Source organism: Ptychodera flava, chromosome 19 (assembly GCF_041260155.1).
Source record: "Ptychodera flava strain L36383 chromosome 19, AS_Pfla_20210202, whole genome shotgun sequence".
Lineage (NCBI taxonomy): Eukaryota > Metazoa > Hemichordata > Enteropneusta > Ptychoderidae > Ptychodera > Ptychodera flava.
This window is the reverse complement of record NC_091946.1, coordinates 27,662,095-27,683,766: the sequence shown is the minus strand read 5'-3', so window position 1 is coordinate 27,683,766 and position 21,672 is coordinate 27,662,095. Positions and strand designations below refer to the sequence as shown.

The window sequence follows — 21,672 nt, the reverse complement described above, 5'->3', positions numbered from 1 at the left end:
TTCAAAAGATACAAATGTTCAATGTATTCATTTGTATGTTCTTGTACCTAAGTGAACTAAATAGAACTAAAGTAAATTTGTCCATGAACTGACTGCAAACAACAAAATTTTGACCATAATCATAATGACGTTTGGTATTGTCTTATTCGCTCAGCTGTATGTTCATGTATATGAGCATACCAACGAAGTTGATGCATGCCAGCGAAGGTCACGCGTACGCGTAGCTGTGAGTAGTTCGGTTACAGTAAAAATATAATTCGTATTTTAACATGTTAAAATACGGGTTCATATCAGTACCGTCTTAAAATACTGGCATATTTAAATGGGTCATTGCAGCTAGCCTATGATCGTCAATACCACATAATAGCCATAGCTCTTTGTTAGCTGCGTAACCCTCGACTTTACAATCCAATGGCGCGCCCTCAATGGTTGACCAAACGAGGCGAGCTCACATGAGCCGACCGGGCGATCGCCCAGCCAACCTCGTCGGCCCTGCCAGCTCACTAAGTGAACCTCACCAGGTAAAATTCCGTGTCCAAATAGTATATAGCGTTTGTGCCGAGCCGTTGTAGGGCTGTAAGAGGGTCTCGTAACAGCCCTTGCCGTTATCATCATCATAATCATCATCATCATCATCATCGTCGTCGTCGTCGTCGTCGTCGTCGTCGATTATAATCATCAGTCCCTGTCGTAGTCGAAGATCTATGCTGCACATTTTTATATGGCGATATGCACGGCTAAACTCTCTCGTCTATAAGTAACAAGTTACATCATTCTTGAAAGAAAAAGTGATGCGTTGCTTCAGGGCATGAGATTTGAGGCGAGCGATCGCTCCGCTCGCCTAGCGCTCGCGCAAATCAAAATCCACGCGAACGATTTTCCGCTCGCGTGGCAACTTGGACAGGACTGCGACATGTTCACAGAATGAATGCACTGCAAAAAAAACTGGCGTCTGAGCACGTGTTCATCATCGGAATGACAGGCTGCAGCCTGCAGACTTTCAGCTTCTTTTTTGTAAAAATTAATTAAATTGTAGCGAACATATGAACAAGAGAAACAAAGGCCATGCGTACGTGTGCCAATACCGTGTCTTCTATTTCTAAGCTTTGCTATACACGGTCCCTACAGGGGATTAGCCGTGGCCGTGGCTAGTAAAACTCATCAAATTGTGTTGCTTTATATATGCGATGTCTGTACAGAGTACGCAACCAGGACTATATTGAACGTAAGCCTGGCATCTGTCCGGAGCGGGCGCTCCCATAGATCATTACAGGCAATTCATTCAACACGAATTTTGCGATCCTCCCTCATTTGTTCGTACTTATTTTCTTGAAAAGCGTTTAGCTGACTTCATAATTAGGAAGAACCGTATTCTCGATGAATTAGGAGCACAGAGATTTCGACAAGAATTGAATATGCAGTTTGGAGAAATATTTGAAGACGTTGATGCACGATCGCCGCTCTCATATTATGCGTACTATGAAAACCTCCTCGGAAATACGGCGCGCAGTTTCTCCGCCGAAAACAGCCGATTTTGAATCCAAAACTTGCACTGATCTTCGTTTTCGAGCACACCCACCTCGCCTAGGTACACGATGTGCTCAGCCGCGCTTATAAACTTAGCCAAAGCCTAGTTTTCTCACTCTATGCGAGGGAAGCGTTCGTATCCGCGCGGCCATTGTTAATCTCATTCAACCCATGAGCACTCGGGCGAAAACCAGCCTTGCAAACAAATGAGCATCGCCGATATCGAACTTCAAAAGTAGACGTTCTGAGAGGAGTGCAACAAGAGAAAATTGTGAAGTATGTAAAACTTCTGAAGCGATGAAAAGAAAAAATTATTTTGTCAACAGAAAATGATCATCGTAGATTGTAATTAGCTAAGAGGTGGTTATAAATAATGTTAATTACAGAGTGCTATATCGATAGTGTTACCGGTATATGATAGCACAGCAAGTTGTCTGTATTTTGTGACTTGTCCAGTGATCAGGACTGTATTGCCGATACTGGTTCTTACTATAATAATACTTACATTAAGTTCCAATAACAAACAAATATAACAAAAACCAAAAAGAAAAAAAAGTAAAAATAGATATTCTCAATTAGAATGCACAAGACACAATTAACGATTTCATAATTCTTTTTATTTGCTTCACTCTCCCTATGCATTTCAGGGGAGTAGTTTTATCACTCTCGTAACACTCCCGCAGATAATTTTAGGAGAGTGATTTTCAGCTCACCAGCACTTTTTAAATCTCATGCCCTGCGTTGCTTTTCCCTTCCTCTTGGTATAGTGTATACCTATTCCTGTTGTTCTCCTCAGACATTGGAATTTGACTTGTAGTTGAACTCCTTGTCAGTGAGAAAAGGAAATTTATATTGGTAACTATAGCCATTGAGGGAAAATGTGAAACGGGCTTTAATTTTTGTCTGTTGACACGGGATACGGGCAGTCCTTGTCCGGTGTAAAGATAGGGCGAGTTCAAAATTATAAAGAACACATGTGATCTTTCAGCAAATGTGGAAAAAGATCACTGCCTCTCTTCGGGTAAGAGTGAAAACACTGAAGGTAATGTATGTGGTTGTAATCTTGAGCGGCAGGTAATATGTAGTTATGCCTTTGCTTTTTATCCGGAGAATGAGTTCTGTTTTGAACTGTCATTCAGTAAACGCGTAGGTACTGTCTATAGTGACCCTTGAAGAAGGTGCACTCTCACCCAGACCTGTTCCCTTTGTAACATCGCAATAATTTGCATAGTGTGTAAACAACGAGTGAGAGTCTTTCACAGCCGATATCCTCAACACCACAGGTTATGTTTCCACGATACCAGTGATAACGGACTCTGATTCATATACTTCCGCAAGAAGTAGTCTTCCAGTTCTTCTATATCCATACGACCGAAAGACAACTGACATAATCCTATTACTCATCAGGTATTGTAATCCTTCTTTACCTGCTAATGTGTCTGGAAGATTCAATTGAGATATTAAGGGCACTACAACCTCCAATGATAGTTTGAACTTTTGCCCACTCTTTATTCAAAACATTTTTAAATTACAGTTCTCTTTTATGATAAAGATCAACAAAACTTAAGCACCATCATTTTACAAGTTTTGAATGGGGAATTACCGAAACTTGCTATTCAACTTGACCCCTGTTCTTTGTGATAACATTATGGGGCACATTTATATGGTCATTGGAAACAGTTTATCATCTTCAATACCACATAATAGCCATAACCCTAAATTCGCTACGTAGTCCTAATCTTGCACAATTAAAATACGTGGCTACCAAAAGAGGCGAGATCCACCGAGCCGCTTGGGCGATTGCGTAGCGAATCTCGTCGGCCATGACGGCTCATTGTGTGGAGCGCACGGTTTGGGTTTCATGTCCGAGTAGTCTTAAGCGATTATGCCTAGCCCTCGTGGGGCTGGTAGAGAGTCTCATAAAAGCCCTTGCCACCTCTAATATCATCATCATCATCATCATCATCATCATCAATCCCTTTAGTCTCCCTCGTTGTCGAAGGTCAAACCAGCATATTTTTATGTGGCGATATGCACAACTGAACCCTCTCGTCTGTAGGAAGCAAGTTACACCCTGTAAAATCAAGTGTTACGTTGATTTTTCCGCTTTCTCTCGGTACACCTGTTCCTGTTGTTCTCCTCGGTCATTGAAATTTGACTTCAAATTAAACTCCTCCTCGTCAGTGAGAAAAGTAAAAAAGTTTGGTAGCCATAGAGGAAAATGTGAATGGGCCTTTAATTTCTCTCTGTTGACAAAGAAGACGGGTAGTCCTTGTCCGCTTTAAAGACAGGGCGAGTTCAAAATTATATTCCGCCGATTAAAAATATATAGAATTTTTCGAAATTGGATAAAAGTCACTGCTTCTCTTCATGAGAGAGCGAAAACACTGAATGCAATCATTGTGACTGCAATCTTGAGCAGCACATAATATTACTTTCTCTTTTGCTTTGCCTTCGGAGAATGAGCTTTGTGTACAATCATCATTCAAGCGCAAATGTATTGTCTAGTGACCCGTTGAAGAAGGTGTCCTCTAACCAAGACTGGTGCTGACACAAGTAACCTCGCAATAGTTTGTATATTGTGAAACAACAAATGAAAGTCTTTTAATGTTGATATCCTAAACACACTGCAGGTTTTACTTCTACGATACCTGTGATAATGGACTCTGATTCATATACTTCAGCGAGAATAAGTCCTTCGTGTTGTTCTCTATCCACACGACCGAAATACAACTGACATACTCCAATTACTCATCAAGTATCGTAATCCTTCCAGTGAGCCGCCCGGGAGACTGCGTAGCTAACCTCGTCAGAATTGACGGCTAGTCGCGTGATGGAGCTCACGGGTGGTTTTTGAGTAGTCTCTTCCGTTTATGCCCAGCCCTCGTGGGGCTGTTAGAGAGTCTCATAATAGCCCTTGCCGTTATCATCATCGTCGTCGTCGATCGCAGCCACCACCACCACCACCACCATCACTACCACCATCATCATCATCATCATCATCATCATCATCATTAGTCCCCTCGTCGTTGAAGATCAAACCTGCATAATTTATGTGGCAATATGTACAACTGAACTGTCTCGTCTGTAGGTAGCAAGTTACACCTTGTAAAACAAATGTTATGTTGATTTTTTTCACTTTCCCTCGGTATACCAATTCCTGTTATTCTTCTCGGACATTCGAGTTTGACTTTCAATGAAACTCCTCTTTGTCAGTGAGAAAGTAAATTTATTTTGGTAAACATAGCCATTGGGGAAAATGTGAAATGGACCTAAAATTTTCTGTGTTGACACGGAAGACTTGTCGCTTTAAAGACGGGGCGAGCTCAAAATTATATCCCGCCAATTAACTGAAAAACACAGGATATTTTGACATATGTGGAAAATGGTCACTGCTTCTCTTCGGTAAGGGCGATTACACCGAATACAATCATTGTGACTGTAATCTTGAGCAACACGTAATTTATTATTTCTTTCTCTTTTGCCTTTTATTCGGAGAATGACCTTTGTATACAATCATCATTCAAACGCAAATGTATTGTTTAGTCACCCCGCGAAGAAGGTTTGCTCTTACCTACACCTGGTGCTAACAAAACGTCCCTTTGTAACCTTGTTTGTATAGTGTGTAAACAACATATGAAAGTCTTTTAATGTTGATATCCTAAACACTATAAGTTTTACTTCTACGATATCACTGATAACGGACTCTGATTCATATACTTCCCAAACAAGTAGTCCTTAGAGTTGTTCTCTACCCACACAACCAAAAGACAACTGACATACTCAAATTACTCATCAACTATCGTAATCCTTCTTTACTTGCAAATGTGTCTGGAAGATTAATTTGGGATATTAAGGGCACTACAACCTCCAATGATAGTTTGAACTTTTGCCCATACTTTACTGAACATTTTAAATTATAGTGTTCTTTCATGATAAAGATCAACGAAAGCACCGTTATCCTACAATTATCGAAAGAGGAAACTAGTTACCGAAACTTGCCATTGAACTTGACCGTTATTCTATGTGCTATCCTTATGCAGAGAAAATGACGTTATATACACTGACCAAACGGAATACTCTGCAAAGGTTCCAAATTCAGTTCTCACAAGGTGTATAGGCAATGAATAATTGCTAAATGTAGAGAGCACGCAAATTTGTTCCTCTGGTGTCTGTGAAACGTGAAGTGTGAACAGAGCTTTACACACTGTCAGATACTTTCAGCTCACATATGCAGAAATACTGAGAAACTTTAAATAACCAATTCCTTCGCTATAATAGTGAAAGCCTTCTTGTTTTTATATCCCTATGTGTTTAGTATCAGGAATTGTTTTCCTGGCATATCATTTCATTATTAAAATAATCCGAGCGTAGGCAATGGTTTTCGCTCAAAATTCAATGGTAACATGAAAAAGATTTAATACATGATATCTGATGTCTTTCATTCCCTGTCATACAAGCGTACTGACTGGAGACTTCTAAAAGCGTTCCTTCAGTTAATACTTCCAAAATCATCGCTCGCATGTCGTCATTGAGGTCATGTTTTCGCTTTACAGAGAGTTCGGATTTTGGCCTGAACAAATTAAGAAACGGTAAATCATGACATTTACAATCTGTCTATAACAATTGGGCAGACAAGACGGCGGGCGTGCATGTGTCCCATACTGAATTCAGTTGGAGTAGAAAAACATAAGTCACCATATTTGGCACCCCTTTGTATTTTAGACCAGTACAGCACGGTTTCGTCTGCTCATTGAACCTTGTCCAGTCCTCGATAACAATTACAGAGGCTCAAAGGTAAATGCGTTTGAATAACTGGGGTAAAATCAGCCAGAGTGAGGTCATCGAACTATCACATGAGTTGCCACTAGGCAAGACCACAGATTACATTCGACATTCGGCCTGTCACATATCCTTAGGAGAAGTATTAGCAACACTCCAACTAGCGATTGCTACTCATCCCTATGGTTCCTACAGACAGGAGCACAATCGTATCATTATAAGCTTATATTGACATGTTCTCTTTTCTGATCCACTTTATATACCGCAGGGTCCAATGTCACATCGTCTATGACTTTTGCTAAACATCACACCAACAAGTGCAAAACTGTTATCACTGCTCATCGTCTCCCTTTGAGAATGGCTAGCGAGAGGGCATTGGCGTACAGAAACAGAGAAGCGGCTCAAATTCTTCAAAGATAACACTTTTAATTTCAAAGATAACATTTTTTATTTCTTAAGCATGGGTGTTAACACCTCTTTTTCTTAAGCATGGGTGTTACATATTACAGGGAGTTCTGTACATGCGAATATAATCCGTGATCAGACCATTTCACACTACTTTATCAATATCACTATCATTTAATTGTTTTGTTTTCAACTTATTGGTCACTAAGCGACAGGTAATAGTTGTAAGTACGTTACAGTAACAAAGTTGACGTCAAAGTTAATGACCATTGCAACACTTAATTAAACAGTTTTTATCATTATCATGAAAATAAAATAAAGAGGCACTCTACTTCTTGATATACAGGTATCTTACATTCAGTTAGTAAAGTGAAATTAAGGAAAAGGAAAGCTATTCGAACTGCAATCTCACTAAGATTCTTTAAAAACCCTTCCATCCTATTTTCCTTTCTACTTGCCAAGAAAGCTCAACGATATCACTCTCCCCGAAAAAAACTCAACGCAGCCCCTGACCGCCCCTGGAGTTTGGCCGAATTATCAACATCTGGCCCGGCTGGCATATAATTGGAAAAGTTAATCCTACCTCCGCCTTAATATAAAAATTGCTTTGAAAAGCGTCGTTATTTTTACTAGAGAGTATTCTTTTGTGTAAAATACACCAGCCCATTATCAGAAATTGTACTCCTTGCCCGCTTGTGGACTTTTTCTCTCATGGTCACCGAGAGGTATAAAATTATCAAAAGAACAAGAATATCGACAGTGTCATTCTAGTAAAGGCATTGAAGGGGAAGCTTTGAAAAAAGTAGTCATCAGTTTTTACAGCAGTTCATTTCTTTTCATATATGTACAGGAAGATTTTCTTCATACTTGTTACTACTGAAACTTTCCTTAGTAACCATATACTTTGAGAAGAAATACACACTAACTGCCCCATTGATGCCATACAATGCTATATGATGAAGAAGACAGATGCAAATATCATTAGGGTTCTAACATGTTTAATTATATTTTTAATCCGTTCCGTAAAATTGATGTGAATGAAACCGTTGAAGCAACAAGAGAGAGAGAGAGAGAGAGAGAGAGAGAGGTATAGATATTTTCTAATTTATGTGAGAACTCCTGTATGAGCGGCTTGCTACACATGTTTAATGGTTGTTATTCGACGAGCTGATATTTTATATACTGCTAGCTATATTTCATGACCAGCGCTTTTAGCACAATAACTTCACAGCTGAAACTGATAGCTTTGGCAGTGACTTCATTTTCAGGAATTCCCTCTTGGGTGTCACTAAGCCGGTGAGTGAGATACAGTTGATACGGAGGGAGGCTCTAAAACTTTGTTACGCAATCCTAGGAGGGCTTGTGACTCTCGCTTTCGATGTGACGTTCACGAGATTCTTCGATTGTATAAGTTGTACAAAACGCTACATTCGTGGAAATTATTTTGTCTATGCAAACTCACTTCTCGATGGCAATATTATGATTTTTCAGTGGCTATGATGGATGGACTGAAAAGGATGCGTGTTTGCTTGCTGTTAAACCTTATTGTGATTGTACAAGTCAAGATTTCCACGGCGAGAAGAAATGATTGTGAATTTCCATCGAGTGTCAAGAGTGTCAAGAGTGTGACTAATGTCTACGACAACGACGCCGTCAAGTGAGAAACATTTTCAATTGTCAGTGTGACAACGTTTCAATGAGGGCAATGTCTGAAACTGATTCCTATGATGTTTTTTAAGTGAAAATTCTTTTTACATATAGACTACAGCAAGTTAGCCTAAGCTCAATATAATACTCGCCTAGCAAATCGGGCTATTATAGCGCATTGTTCCCTAATCTCGTGTACACCTGTCTGCGGCGGAACTGTTGTTTAAATATCTCTATAAGTCTGGGGCTATGTTATCGACTCCTCTCCCTTGTCTTGAATTACCCCACTTGGAACAACACACTCTGCGGTAAGACTTATCTACCACATTAAAGATCTACAATGGCCAAAAAACGGCTCATTAAAATACCAATACCGGTCAAGTTTCATGACGAAATCAGGGATTGTCATTACGTCCCTCATTTGATCAACTAACTCTACTTTTTCCGGTCGTAATTTAAAAGACTAGACATTATAGAGTAGTCATGATAGAGGTTTACCATATTCGCTAATATCTAATCCTGTTACTCCAGACAATTCTGCAGCTCAAAAAAAAGAACAGAAAATAAAACGCCGGACAACTTTGAAATTATCTTCAGAACGAGATGTAAAAATCACATAAAAGAATGTGAGATGAGGTAAGTTTACTCTATAAAAGTTATGAATCATACGCTATACATGACAATTATTCAAAATGTAATGCAACCCAAGACACAACTCACTCATTGAAGTAGCTGAGCTAGTGAAAGTTAAGGGTGTAGAGAGAGACTCCTCTAAAATGATTGATAAAAAGGAATAACGCTTAAAGTTAAGCATACCTTACTTTCAAATTCTAAGAATGTACTCAGTGTTACTTTCATACCAGTTATCAATATGTGCCATTTTGATTGCGGGAACTCCTGCCCTTTAAGGTATACTGTCACTTGTTCCAATTTTGGCAGAGTTACCATAGAGAGAGAATATCTAACCAATCACAGATTTTACGCGGGTGGCCGCTTTAAAAAACAGCGCCCTGACATGGTCATTTTGAATACCAAGGAACGCTCCTTTGATCATATACGGGCACATTTAGATTACAGGTGACTGTATACCTTTAAGAGAGGTACGATCTAGCAACATTGGGACTCAATTTATTCAAATATTATTCTGTTCTAGCACTTGTTTTGGCTTACTTTCAAAATCTTGGGGGAAATGTTTGCGTCTTAATTTTTCGAAAATCGAAAATTGTATTTTTTCACCTGCAGTTAACACCTGAATGGCGTCCATCTATGTTCAAATATCGGTAAATGTAGATGGAATGTTTTCTATTACAAAACATTGCACGGTTACCTCTGACTTTTATTCTTCCCTTTTTAATCACGAGCTCCTCTATAACATTTAAAATGAGTTGAACCAAGGTTGAATTACTGCACAATACTGATGCTAATATAAAAAGTGGTAAGCCTTGACCTTTCGTGTTTCGCCGTAGGACATAAAGATCATACCTGCACCAGTACTGAACTTTGCTGTGTCGTTTTATGTGACGAAAGAGACCATTCCGTATTTAACATATAATTCACATTCACATGTGATATTTCTGAGAAGATTAACTTCAATAGTTCGATGACGTTGTTACGGTTCTTGTTGATGATGCCTGTCCTGAAAACATTGGTCTTTAGACGAATTTGGCATTGACACATCGAGATCGGATTAACGGTTCTTCCGTCTTAAAACGACATTTGCACCATTTTTGGTCATTTTTGTAGGGTTTGATCCGTTTAATTTTTATTATTAGCGTACAGTGAAAGTGATATGACCACCACAGCTATAACTCAACGATACACAAGTGTTACTTGATGTGATTTCAAGATGATTTTTCTCTTTAAATTTTGAATCAATGATAAACTGTCATTTGCACGTTACTTTCAGCAAGAGCAAGGATTGCGATAGGCTATGGAATACATTCTACCGTGCTTTCGCATACAAAAAACCATGCATTGAGAAATGGGAGTACGAATCTTACTGTTATGAGGCTAAACACGAAGTGCCCAAAGGAAAGGTATGTTGCTCATAAAAGAATAAATCCGGAAATAGAATGACATTCCGTCATAATGTATGTACATAATAAAATTAATTGTTAGGTACAAAATGATTACCTTATCGCAAACTAAGCATGGTTTTTATTCAAATTGTCAAGGCAAATGACCATATACGCTAAACAAGCATCGTCACATCAGAGTATTAAATCGTTTTCGCCTTTCAGACACTATTCTATTCGGGCAAAGGACCCTACAATGTAAGTCACAAAGATAACTTTCCATATGTAACCTTAGAGCATACCTTGACTGGCAATGTATTGGACGGAATCGATGCATGGTGTGGTAAGCTTGAAAAGCCGGGTATCAATTACGATGAATGCCCCGATAGAAATGCCTGCCACCGTCCAGATCCTGAAAGTAACGCCAAGTGCGCTTTCTGGCAGCAAGCATCCATTGAGGTGAGCCAATGTCATAGACAGCAAACAATCTACATGCATTACTTTGAAAAATATAAGTATTTAAAAACAGTTAATTCACCTGTTAGCCTGTATAAGAAGGCATGATATCTTAGTCTTTGAACATGATATCAAAATTACCATATCTGGATTAATAGATAAAAATAAGCACTACTGAGCACGGTGATTTTAGGAAAAAGGAGGTGCATCAGTCTGTGATTTGAAAAAAATCAAACGTAAGAATAGTGAATTGCTTTGAAGCATTGGCATTTGACGTAACTGGACATATTGTCTAAATCGAGGTGTTGCCAACACTGTCAGGTACAATTAACAGCTAAGCGGCAACATGAGTTGATCATAAAAAAATCAACTTTGAAAAGTTGAAACATGTAAAATTGTCGTATGGCTGTTGATATACATACGCTACGTTCATAATTGGATTAATCATTTCCTTGGATTAAAATGACACAATCCAAAAATATTGTTTTTTGATTCTCCCTACCTTAATTTGCAAAATCATTATTCCTTAATACAGTTACGATATCAAAAATATTTGAGTCGCCGATAATCTCTTGCGGTTGCGGTTGCGCGCAAGTTGCAAGTCTTGAAAGTTTTGCGCTTCTTTTGTTTCACTTCAAATAAATTATGTGAAGTGGTGTTGCAAAGTTACGAAAGCCCGTAGGGGACATACTCGTGGAACAAAAGTACATGGGTATAGGTGCAGAAAAACTGAAGCCTTGGGCGCTTAAAACAGGGTAAAGTGGTGTGTATCTTTTGTTCTTGATGTTTCAATTGAATTATTGACATGCTGCGAAAGCTAACGAAAGACACAGACGTCATTTGCAAGTGTTTAGCTAAGTTGCACTCAAAACTATACAGTGGTGAGCATCGCCCTCTGCCTTAGAGTCATCGACACCGACAATTTTGCACTTGACCACGACATTTAGTTGTAAAGGATAAATTTCTTATCCGAATGTAAATTTCATCAAATGTTCATTATTTTCCAATAGTTTGCCAAACTAGCAAGAGGTCAAGTGTATGTCCTGGTAGACGGTGCCAAAGAAAATGGAGACCCAGCATATAGCTCAACAAGGTACGTACTAGTTTATCTTAAAACGTACGGAATCTATGTGTTGCTGTAGTTTGTTAACGAAAAGGCGTATTGTAAAACACAAATGGTGTTTTTTTTTACTTTTTTTGTAGAATAGAATGGCAGGAAAATAGTACTCAAGAGAGGTATTTTACGGTCTTTCAAATTTAGTGCAGATGAACATGTCCCCTTCTCCCCGTCGTGCTCAAGAGAACGTTTCATGTGACCGGGAGAAAGTTTCTCGTTAGCACAGAAATTATCTCGAGAGCAAGGGTGAAATTTCTCTTGTAAGTGCTTAAGAAAAACGATCCTGTGTGAACGAGATAGGTATATTTTGCATTAAAATTCGCTGCCATACTTTCATAGAATCCGACATTCGGAGCCGTCCTTATTTTCTTGATGAGTCCTGCTGTCTTCGAGTAGATTTCGTAGAAAATCTCTTTGTAATGTTCTTTTTTTTTCTTTTCCTTTTTTTTACAATTGAAAAAACATCACTTTTTTCTTCGTGATGCTTAGGCGCATTGTCACTTAAAGTTTGTTTATGAAAGATATTTTCGGAACATTGCGCAACTTCGCCATTCCTGATATGTCGAGATATGTCATGCTTTAGAAAAGGGTTTTAAATCCAATTTGGTGCCATGCATTGTTTCTAATTAGTATTTATATTTTTTGACAAACACCAATTTCATTTCTTGAAAACAGAGCGATTTTGCGACTTAGTTTCCTCGTTATAATTCAATACCGTTTTTTGTAATAATAATAAATTTGAGAGTACATTTTGCTGTTTTTCATAAAATTACTCTTTCTCAAATGTGCCCAACAGATAGCTCTCATATTCATCACGTAGGTCCAGAAAAATATGTTAGTATGCTTTGTTTATTTAATCATGAAATTTCAGTATGAAAGAGTTTATACACATCTTCTCATTTTGGTTCATTTTTATATCTGAAACGAAATGTCCGTAAACTGTACGAATTGGTGTTTTTGTCGGTCAAAAAAGGATTCTGCTTTTACAAATTATTGCAATGAAATATACTCTCTATCTCAAACACATACTGTGTTCGCAAATAACTGACTACAAATCCATAACGATTAAAGTTAAAATACTTCATATGCGCTAGAGGAGTGACGAATTGCTTTCATCAATTGGTACGCCAGGTGTTTCAAGAACAAACAGTTGATTTTATGTGACCGATCATATCGCAAAAACATGAAGCAAATTGCGATGCGAGTTCTAAAACATGTGGTAACACTTATGCAGATAACATTTTAAAATCGATGATCAATTTTAATATCAAATGTTTTTAAACATTATTCATAATTGACGGAAAGAAGTCTATGTACAATTACACTCAGTTGCAATGAAATCAAATTCAGATTCAAGAAAAGCCGTTATTGTTGTAACTTCTTTCGTATTATTTTGATTTCAGTTACTTTCGGCGCTATGAATTGCCCAATCTCAATAAAAATAAAGTAACATCGATACATATCCTGGTGATGAACTCGACTAAAAATATGTAAGTACTATTTTAGTGAAATGTTCTTATCTACTTGGATATTTTAACAACATATTCCACCGCCGAAGTACACTTATCTTTTTAACTACATGCTCTTTTTGAATACTTTGCTTCGAAAGATATAGAGGCAATTACACAATATTACCGGTCTCAGCTTCATATGCCGTGCCAGAGAGTCAGTTAGTATTCGTTTCCAAATTATTTATAAAAATATCTTGCTATCGAGATGCAGACCCTGACGATAAATTGAAGATCACATTTCCAATTAGGAATAAATATGTAGCTATATTTGAAGAAAGGTACTTAAAGTCATCCAGGGTTGCAGCTGAAGTCTAGTTAGACTTGCTTCAATATGGATCATATTTTCTGCTCTATTTTTTTTGTCTTAAACGGTAGCATCACTACCCATTACCGAATATCCTAACTGTGCCTTTTCCCTTTGTAATACACTGAAGGTTAACTTGACATCTTAAAGAACTAGCTACTTTTCCACCGTCAAGTTCATAAACTGACGATACCTGACATGCACTACGGCTTCTACCATGTTTTTGCCAAATCTATTACTTCTTAATTTTGTTTTCATCCCTTTCGGCCATGCGGGGATTTTATGAAATACCAGTGCAACCTTTGCAAGTAAGCAAGTAGATAGCACTTTACTGAGATCAACTGTTGTGATTTGGCATCAAGTTATATACAGGACTTACCATCCAACATTATACTGGTTGCATTGGATGTGGAGGCGCTATATACCAACATACCTTATGCATATGGACTTCTAGCCATCAAAGAGATCATACCAGATGGAGACTTGGTGACAACCACCTACAAACTTGCCCAGTTTGTCCTTGCCCACAACTTCTTTGAATTCGATGGCTTCTTCTACCTCAAATTTAAACTAGCGGTACAGCAATGGGTACTCGTATGACGCCACAATATGCAACTATATTATGGCCACTCTTAAAGACCAATTTCTTAGTAACTATCCCCTTAAGCCAAGATTATACTGCCGATTCATCGATGATGTTTTTATGATCTGGACCCATGGCATGAATGCATTGAAACAATTCTATGATGATTTCAATGCATTCCACCACAGCATAACATTCACCATGAATCACTCTGAATACCAGGTCAACTTTCTGGACACCTCTATCAAAATTCGAGATGGCAGCCTGGTGACAACCACATGGAGAAAACCAACCGACAGTCAAAGCTACCTTCCACCTACCAGTTTCCACCCTAAACATACCTTCCGATCTATTTTATACAGTCAAGCACTAAGAAATACACGTAATTGTTCTGAGAGGCTAGGGCAAACGAATGTGTTATATCGAATCTGAAGCGGACTATATTACATCGCAATTAAAACGCACTAATTTAATTGTCCATAGGAATGAAAGCGAGGAAAAAGTGAAAACCCTTCTGAAAGACGAATTGAATATTGACAGTGTAGAATTTGAACTTACTCTTCGGCTGAATACCTGCTCCCGTCCACGACCAATCATCGCTAAGGTCAGCATATCAAAGAAGACTTTGATTGTCCAATGAGAGTAAGGCAGGGATGTATCCTTCGTCCCTGTTTTTGCAAATTAACTTCAAAATACGGTTGAAAACACGGGTAACATGGACATTCACAAGAATTGAAAGATATTTTTCTTCTGCTATATGCGGATGATATAACTAATGCAGTAGTAGGTCTACCAAGACGTCTAAATTTACTCAGTTTGTTTGCTGATAAATAGCAAATGAAAGTAAATCTTTCAAAAACAAAAATAATCGTCTTCAGAAATGGTGGTATATTGAAAAAGATAGAACAATGGTTTTATAAAGCAAAAAAGGTTGATGTTGTATTGTACTATAACTATCCTGGCATTGTATATTTTTTCTCGTAATGTTTGGTTTAAGGCCGCCCAAACTCTAGCTGACCAAGCAAAGAATTCCGTATTTATAATGAACCGCTTTTTTTACAAGAAAGTTCGGAGAGCTTCATTGTAATTGTTATTTTAAAGTTTTTTATATAATGATACTTCCAGTTTTGTTATATGGTTCTGAGTTATGGGGATATCAAATGTACACATGTATTGAGACAGTACACTGTAATTATTGTAATTACTGTACAAACGTTTCCTGGGTGTAAAACGTAACACTCCCAAAGTTGCAGTACTTTGAGAACTAGGAAGGACCGCTATATTTATTTATACCCAATTTAGATGCTTATTAGACCATAGACTCTCGAGAAAAACGGGACAGGCAACTCCGATAGAGAACAAAGGGTCTATGGGATTAGCAGCGTCTGATCTATCTTGGAATAATTAAGAGGTGTTAATGGGTCGGGGAAGGAATGAAGCTGGGCCCGATCGATTGCACAACGTCCGGTTCATAGACACGTGCATGCCGGTATACGGTAATGTTTTCGGATTACAAGTTATTCCGGATCACCCGCAAGTCCATTTTTAGAAATAAAAGTGTTACAACTATTTTGAGAAGAATTCGTCAAATGGTTTTAAAGTACTTTTTACATATTGGTAGCGAGATTCGATACAACTAGAAGTCTGCAGGGAGTCAGTATGTTGCTGTAAAGTGTCAAAGTTTCGAATAGAAATCCGAAAAACATACTGCTGCAGTTCCAGACTTAACAGCAGTTGACATCACAGAGTTGTTTACATTCCGCAATCGTCCGTGTATCTCCGAATTTTCCCTCGTTTTTGCAGTTTTTAACCGTCGGAATATTTTCTGTGCGAGGAGTGCTCTATGATTCGGTAAAGTATGTATGTTATCTACTGAAATGTTGTTGTTTGAAAACTGTGAACGGCCAAATTTACGAGTACAGCGTTCAGCTTTGTGTAAATGCATGTCTACCTTACCGCTTCTGACTCCATCAACCGATGGATAGTCCCGATTTATCGCGAAGTTTCTCCTGACAGCGAAAGTCAGTGTTACAAATGTATTTTCTAGTACTTTGCGGATGTAAACATGTGTAGCTTATCCGAACTTTGGTGTTTCTTTAGGCTAAAACAGTACCAAAATGTTAGAGGTCGTTTTTGAGCTCCGATTGAGTAGTCATTTTTTGTGTTCCCTGATTTTCGTCAAATGTTGCGTGACAGATGAAATAAAGGTCAGATTTTCGTTTCGCAGGACTGGGGAAGTGTAAACCTGTCTAACTTATAAATGTTTGTTGTTATCGGAGATTTTTATGGTAGGGAATGTAAACTTATATTGTCGATATCTAGCAAGAGTTTTCTGTAGCGTCTATGGCTAAATGTACACTGTTTTTATCGTCTGGTTTTTTCCCGTTGGCTTCGGCTTGAATCCAAAATGTGATCTTCATCGTTACCGGAACATTCACCATGACTAATATCAAAAAACTCTCAAAATTCTCTGTGTCATTACTCGGAACGTGCCATGCAAGAGCAAAGTGTACATATTCAGAACGTCAGTTTGATCGTTAATGAGATTCAGTGTTAAGTACGAAGTATTGTTGTCGGGGACCGCTTGGCAAATAAACTTTAATGTATTCAAAGATAGATCGCACAAAGAAACCTCAGCAGTTGCCTGTCCCGTTTTTCTCGAGAGTCTATGGTTAGACGTGGTTACAGCTGTCGCCGCAAAAAATTTGAATATATATACGGCCTCGATGAGGTTAGGCTAAAACTGCAAACTTTGATAAAGAGACTCGTTCTGGAGACAGCTAGGACTCGGAAAATTTCATATATATAGGGCCTCGATCTTGTTACAACAGTTTACTGCAAACTTTGATATAGAGACTCGTATTTATTTTCCGCCTGTTCATCTCTTAAATAAGTGTGATTCTGTAAATTGATGTTTTACATTTGGCGCCTCGTATGATACAGCTGCAAAACATTTATATAAGGCCTCCACCTACGGGCTCCATCTTCATTGAGAAGGTGCCCTTTCCAACTGTATCGGGGATGTGTTTAATTATGGAGGAGGGCGGTTGGATTTCTTATTCACACACACACACACACACACACACACACATATATTATATACATATTCCTCTGTGATATATATGTTCCTCTTTGATATTGTATTTTCCATCTGTGCTATCTCTTAAATAAGCGTGTAAATTAATTGTTTCACATTTGACGCCTCGTATACGACACTACCTTAACGTGAACTAAATAAAGCTGAATTCTGTTACCTCAAACAGAACGGAAACCTGCGGGAAAGGTTCAATCAAGACACTCCAACACGACATCGTGCGGATGTTAGGAAGCGACAAGACAGTGAAATGTTACAACTTTACGTGAGTATTGACTTTGTCCAATTGCCCTATCATACCTAAATAATACTTGAAATATAAAAAAAACTTTAATGTAAATGCAATTGTGTGGTTTGTGTTATTGCAATTCAGCACGAGTATAAGTAAGGCCGAAATTCTATCACTATATTTAGCTAAAACAGTGACTTGTCAATGCTGTAGTTATTATAGATGGTAAAATACTGGCTGTGTAATTGGCCTGACACTAAACTATCATTACTTCGTGGTTCGCCACATATCTTACATGTCATGGAAATCGACAATGGTCGCCATGAAAACATTCCAGCTGATCAAAGGTTTTGTAAATTTTGTATAAATATAACAATTATTTATCAAGGATGTGTTGCATTTTCTGTCTATCTGTCAACTCTATAGAGACCTTCCAAATGAAATGTTATCGAAATCGTTTAGTACCAATCCGTCATTCGATAGGTTTATTTTACGTTTTCTCTATGGGTCTGCGGCCTATTAATATGCAATGAATTATTGATTGATGGTTATTGCAAATGGTACAATATTCTATGTAGATTTGGGCGGAAACTAAATAATACAATGATTTAATTATATCCCCATATTGGAGAAAGTAAATTTTCAAAATACCTTGAAATTTAAAACAAAATTCTCATTTGAATAAGACTGGCTCTAAGCCCGGCTGTCAAGCGCCACATATCTTTCGTCAAAAACATAATGTGCTTGGGCGAACGGAGTAGGAATCAACTTTAATTTGCCTAAAAATTATTATTCGTTCATATTTTTATAAACTGCACAAAATTTCATGTTCTCTTTATTGTCGAAGTAATCGCGAAATAAAGATTCACAGCATCGAGTCGATGTTATGAGTTATTATTCAGAAACATTCAAAATACCAGACATGGCATGTAAATCGCGTAATTTGTTGAGTGATTTTCGCATTGACGGTTCGTAAAATAGATCATCGGTACAAAATGGGCAGACAAGATTATAGAAAAAACAAATATAGTGCAATAAATCATCAACCCCGTCTAACCACTTCTCAAAACAACGTGCCATACGATATTGCAATGTTGACAAATGAGAAAAAGAGTGACTGAGGCTGCAGTCGGCACACTATTAGGTTTCAAATTGTTAGATTTGCGGAATGTATTCAAATTGTAGTGCTACAGGCGACGATGCCATCAAAATATGTGAAGACAATGGTTTTAATACAAAAAAACGTTGCCGAATTGATGAATAGGGCGGCAAAACTCAACTTAAGAAAAAGTTTCAAACCAACAGATATCAAGAAACACAACTTTGTTAAGTGAATAAAGCATACATTACTTAAAATCAGAAAAAAACAATACTGTTATGCAGCCGAAACGCCTCGGCATAATGCAGAATGACATTTCTAAAAGTCTCCTTCATCCACATTTGGCAGGTCCCCAAGATGTGCACGTGGTTTAGTTAGAGTATTGGGGAGGGCCTCTGCCTAAATAATCACATATAAACAGGATTGTTGAAAGTGACCATCCAAAGTACAGTATTTTGTTGGAAACCAAGGAATTCGGCATTGGCCAATGCAGGCTTTTCTCTGACGCGCTTCTTTTGATTTCATTCCAGGGAGTCCAAAAGTCAGAAAGCGATGAATGGGACAGGAAAATGTTTCTTTCCTTGCAGCGGTTCTACTGTTGGACTCAACTTCGGACTGTTGTTGATGTGTACATTCTATGCTGTTTTCGGAAAGAAATTACCTGCATTACCTATAGAACATGATTCGTGAAGGACAAAATGCCTACGTTTTGAACACTTTATCAGCTCTTTCTATTTTCCTTTAATTTTTTCTTGTCTAACGGCTTAAGAGAACACCTTGATATTGCTTCAATACATTAGCATGAGTGAGCACACGACTCAAGAATAACTCTCCCTTTCCATAAAGGGAACATAACAATATTTTGAAGTCAACGCACAAGATCGATATTGACACTAAAAACCTAGCTATAATTCTTAGCAGATTTCAAGAAATAACTTTGCTGCATATACTCTGGTCCAAAGTAAATATTTGAAAATCCGAAAAAAATAATGCTACTTTTTTGGGCTAACTGTTTTCCTGTAATTCGTGTTTTTTGTGTCTATATTGTAACACAGTTTGGTTTTCTCTGTTTAAGTACGAAAATCATTTTTGATATAGATGGACTGTAACACACTAAACTTTCTATTTTACGATGATATTTCTACTTTTCAGTTACTAGTTATTGCTGTGAGTTGTCATTTTCTCGCCTGTGTAATATGCAAATATTGTTTGCTGCAAAACACTTTGAATAATTTCATCTGCTCATATTTATGAATACTCAATGAAAGGTTTCGTAGAGTGTCATGTTTGATGAATAATATATTGATTCCGATCAAACGGCATGAGAATACCATACAAGGATATCAAAGGTTGATAACAATATCAAAACTTTTATTATCTTTGGAATTTTCTCTTTTTGTAATTTTTTGTTTGTCAAAATATAGCAAGGGCGTCCTGCACTGTGGAATTGATATGCGTGGTATATAATAACACTAAAGAGGTCGATGATAAAACCGACCGGATTAAACATGAGTTTATAAAAGAATACAATATATGAGTCATCAAAAGGTCAGCAGTTCTTGAAAAATTCTTCATCCTTAACGGGCGAAAATGGAGATAAAAAGACAAATATACAGCCGCTTCGATGAAATATTACCTCTAACCCTGTCATGATAAATTGGAAGACCAAAGTATGCTCAAATTATAACAAAACGACGAAGCTGTAGCTGAGCTTGTGAATCTATGGTATATATTCAGAAATGTTGTTAGGACGGTGAAACTCACCATCACGTTTAATGAAAAAGATAGATATTAATAAACGCATATGTGTACAGGTTAACCGAGCTTTGTTTTGTTGGGAGTTTTAAGATTCTCCACGAAACACATCCATTAACTGTTATAAGCATAACGTAACGGCATTTTGCTATGTCGGTGAATATGTCGATATCTGCTAGCGGCCCCGAAGGTAAGTCGATGCTTCATTATTCACTCACGAAGAAAGTGTCTGTATGTGCATCGTTATGAATTTCGTTTTGTTCGAGTTGCATATCGTGTTGATGCACTTGTCCGAAGTCGCCCAGAGGTAAGATGGACGTTAGATGATGAAGAAAGACCTTGGAACAATATGATTAAAATCAGATGTAGAGTACGGCGACGTCTCTACTTCATACGCGGTATTCTCTTGCTGTCGCCTTAGTGTGAGGCGATAACAAGAGAGTACCGCGTAAATATAGACGTCGCCGTATTGTACATCTGATTTTAATCAGATTAGACTTACGAAGTCAGAATGTGACGAAGAAAAATAGTATGAAGAAGTGGAAGACATGAGCTTGAAAGTGACATTGAGGGAAACTCTTACTCCTCCTTGTTTGTTACTCTCTAGTGAGTGAACCTGTACCTGTTAAATATGAACCCGAAATGAAAAAGTATATTTGCTGCCAAAATGGGAAAGTTAGACAAGACAAATGTAGAAAAGAGAAAGCAGAAATAGAGACACTCGTACTTGAGTTCGCGATCTCGACGACACTCTTGTTCTTCAGAGACCGGAAGATACCATGTACAATCTTAAGTTTGCAATCGGTAGTGGATTGCCAGCCGATATCTGGAGAATTCGAAAATTCCGCATTTGATTCAAGATTCCCTCGTTTGTCGAACACTACTCCTCTCTAAGGAGGTACGCTGCCATTCCAAAAAATGTTGGGACATTCTTGAAGTTGACTTTCTGAAATAATCTTTATGTGTACATTGCAAAGATATGAAAAAAATATGGGGTACCCATGCAAAATTTTTGAAAAAACACATGCCAAAATTGACAGAAAACCACTAAATCTCCCATTTTGCGAAATTTGCACTTACCAGCAGAATCTTTATTTTATCGCAAACGATTAACAGATCCCAGTGTGCATACCACATTTTTGCATTGC

At 37.9% G+C, this 21,672-nt stretch overlaps 1 protein-coding gene across 1 annotated transcript; it reads left to right on the top strand.

Annotated features, from left to right (window-relative positions):
• The first annotated feature begins 2,797 nt into the window (after window positions 1-2,797).
• LOC139119138 (ADP-ribosyl cyclase/cyclic ADP-ribose hydrolase-like) lies at window positions 2,798-20,580 on the top strand. The gene is made up of 9 exons (XM_070682792.1): window positions 2,798-2,934; window positions 8,206-8,371; window positions 8,893-8,997; window positions 10,268-10,397; window positions 10,602-10,835; window positions 11,843-11,925; window positions 13,353-13,439; window positions 17,611-17,706; window positions 19,300-20,580. The coding sequence occupies exons 2-9, from the start codon at window positions 8,211-8,213 to the stop codon at window positions 19,457-19,459; spliced, it is 1,056 nt and encodes a 351-aa protein (XP_070538893.1). The 5' UTR covers window positions 2,798-2,934; window positions 8,206-8,210; the 3' UTR covers window positions 19,460-20,580.
• The last annotated feature ends 1,092 nt before the right edge of the window (window positions 20,581-21,672 follow it).

Coding starts and splice junctions, on each gene's coding strand:
- LOC139119138 (XM_070682792.1), top strand. CDS start 8,211: ATGATGGATGGACTGAAAAGGATGCGTGTTTGCTTGCTGTTAAACCTT. Junction 8,998..10,267: donor ATAAAAGAATGTGAGATGAG/GTAAGTTTACTC, acceptor CGTTACTTTCAG/CAAGAGCAAGGATTGCGATA. Junction 13,440..17,610: donor ATGAACTCGACTAAAAATAT/GTAAGTACTATT, acceptor TACCTCAAACAG/AACGGAAACCTGCGGGAAAG.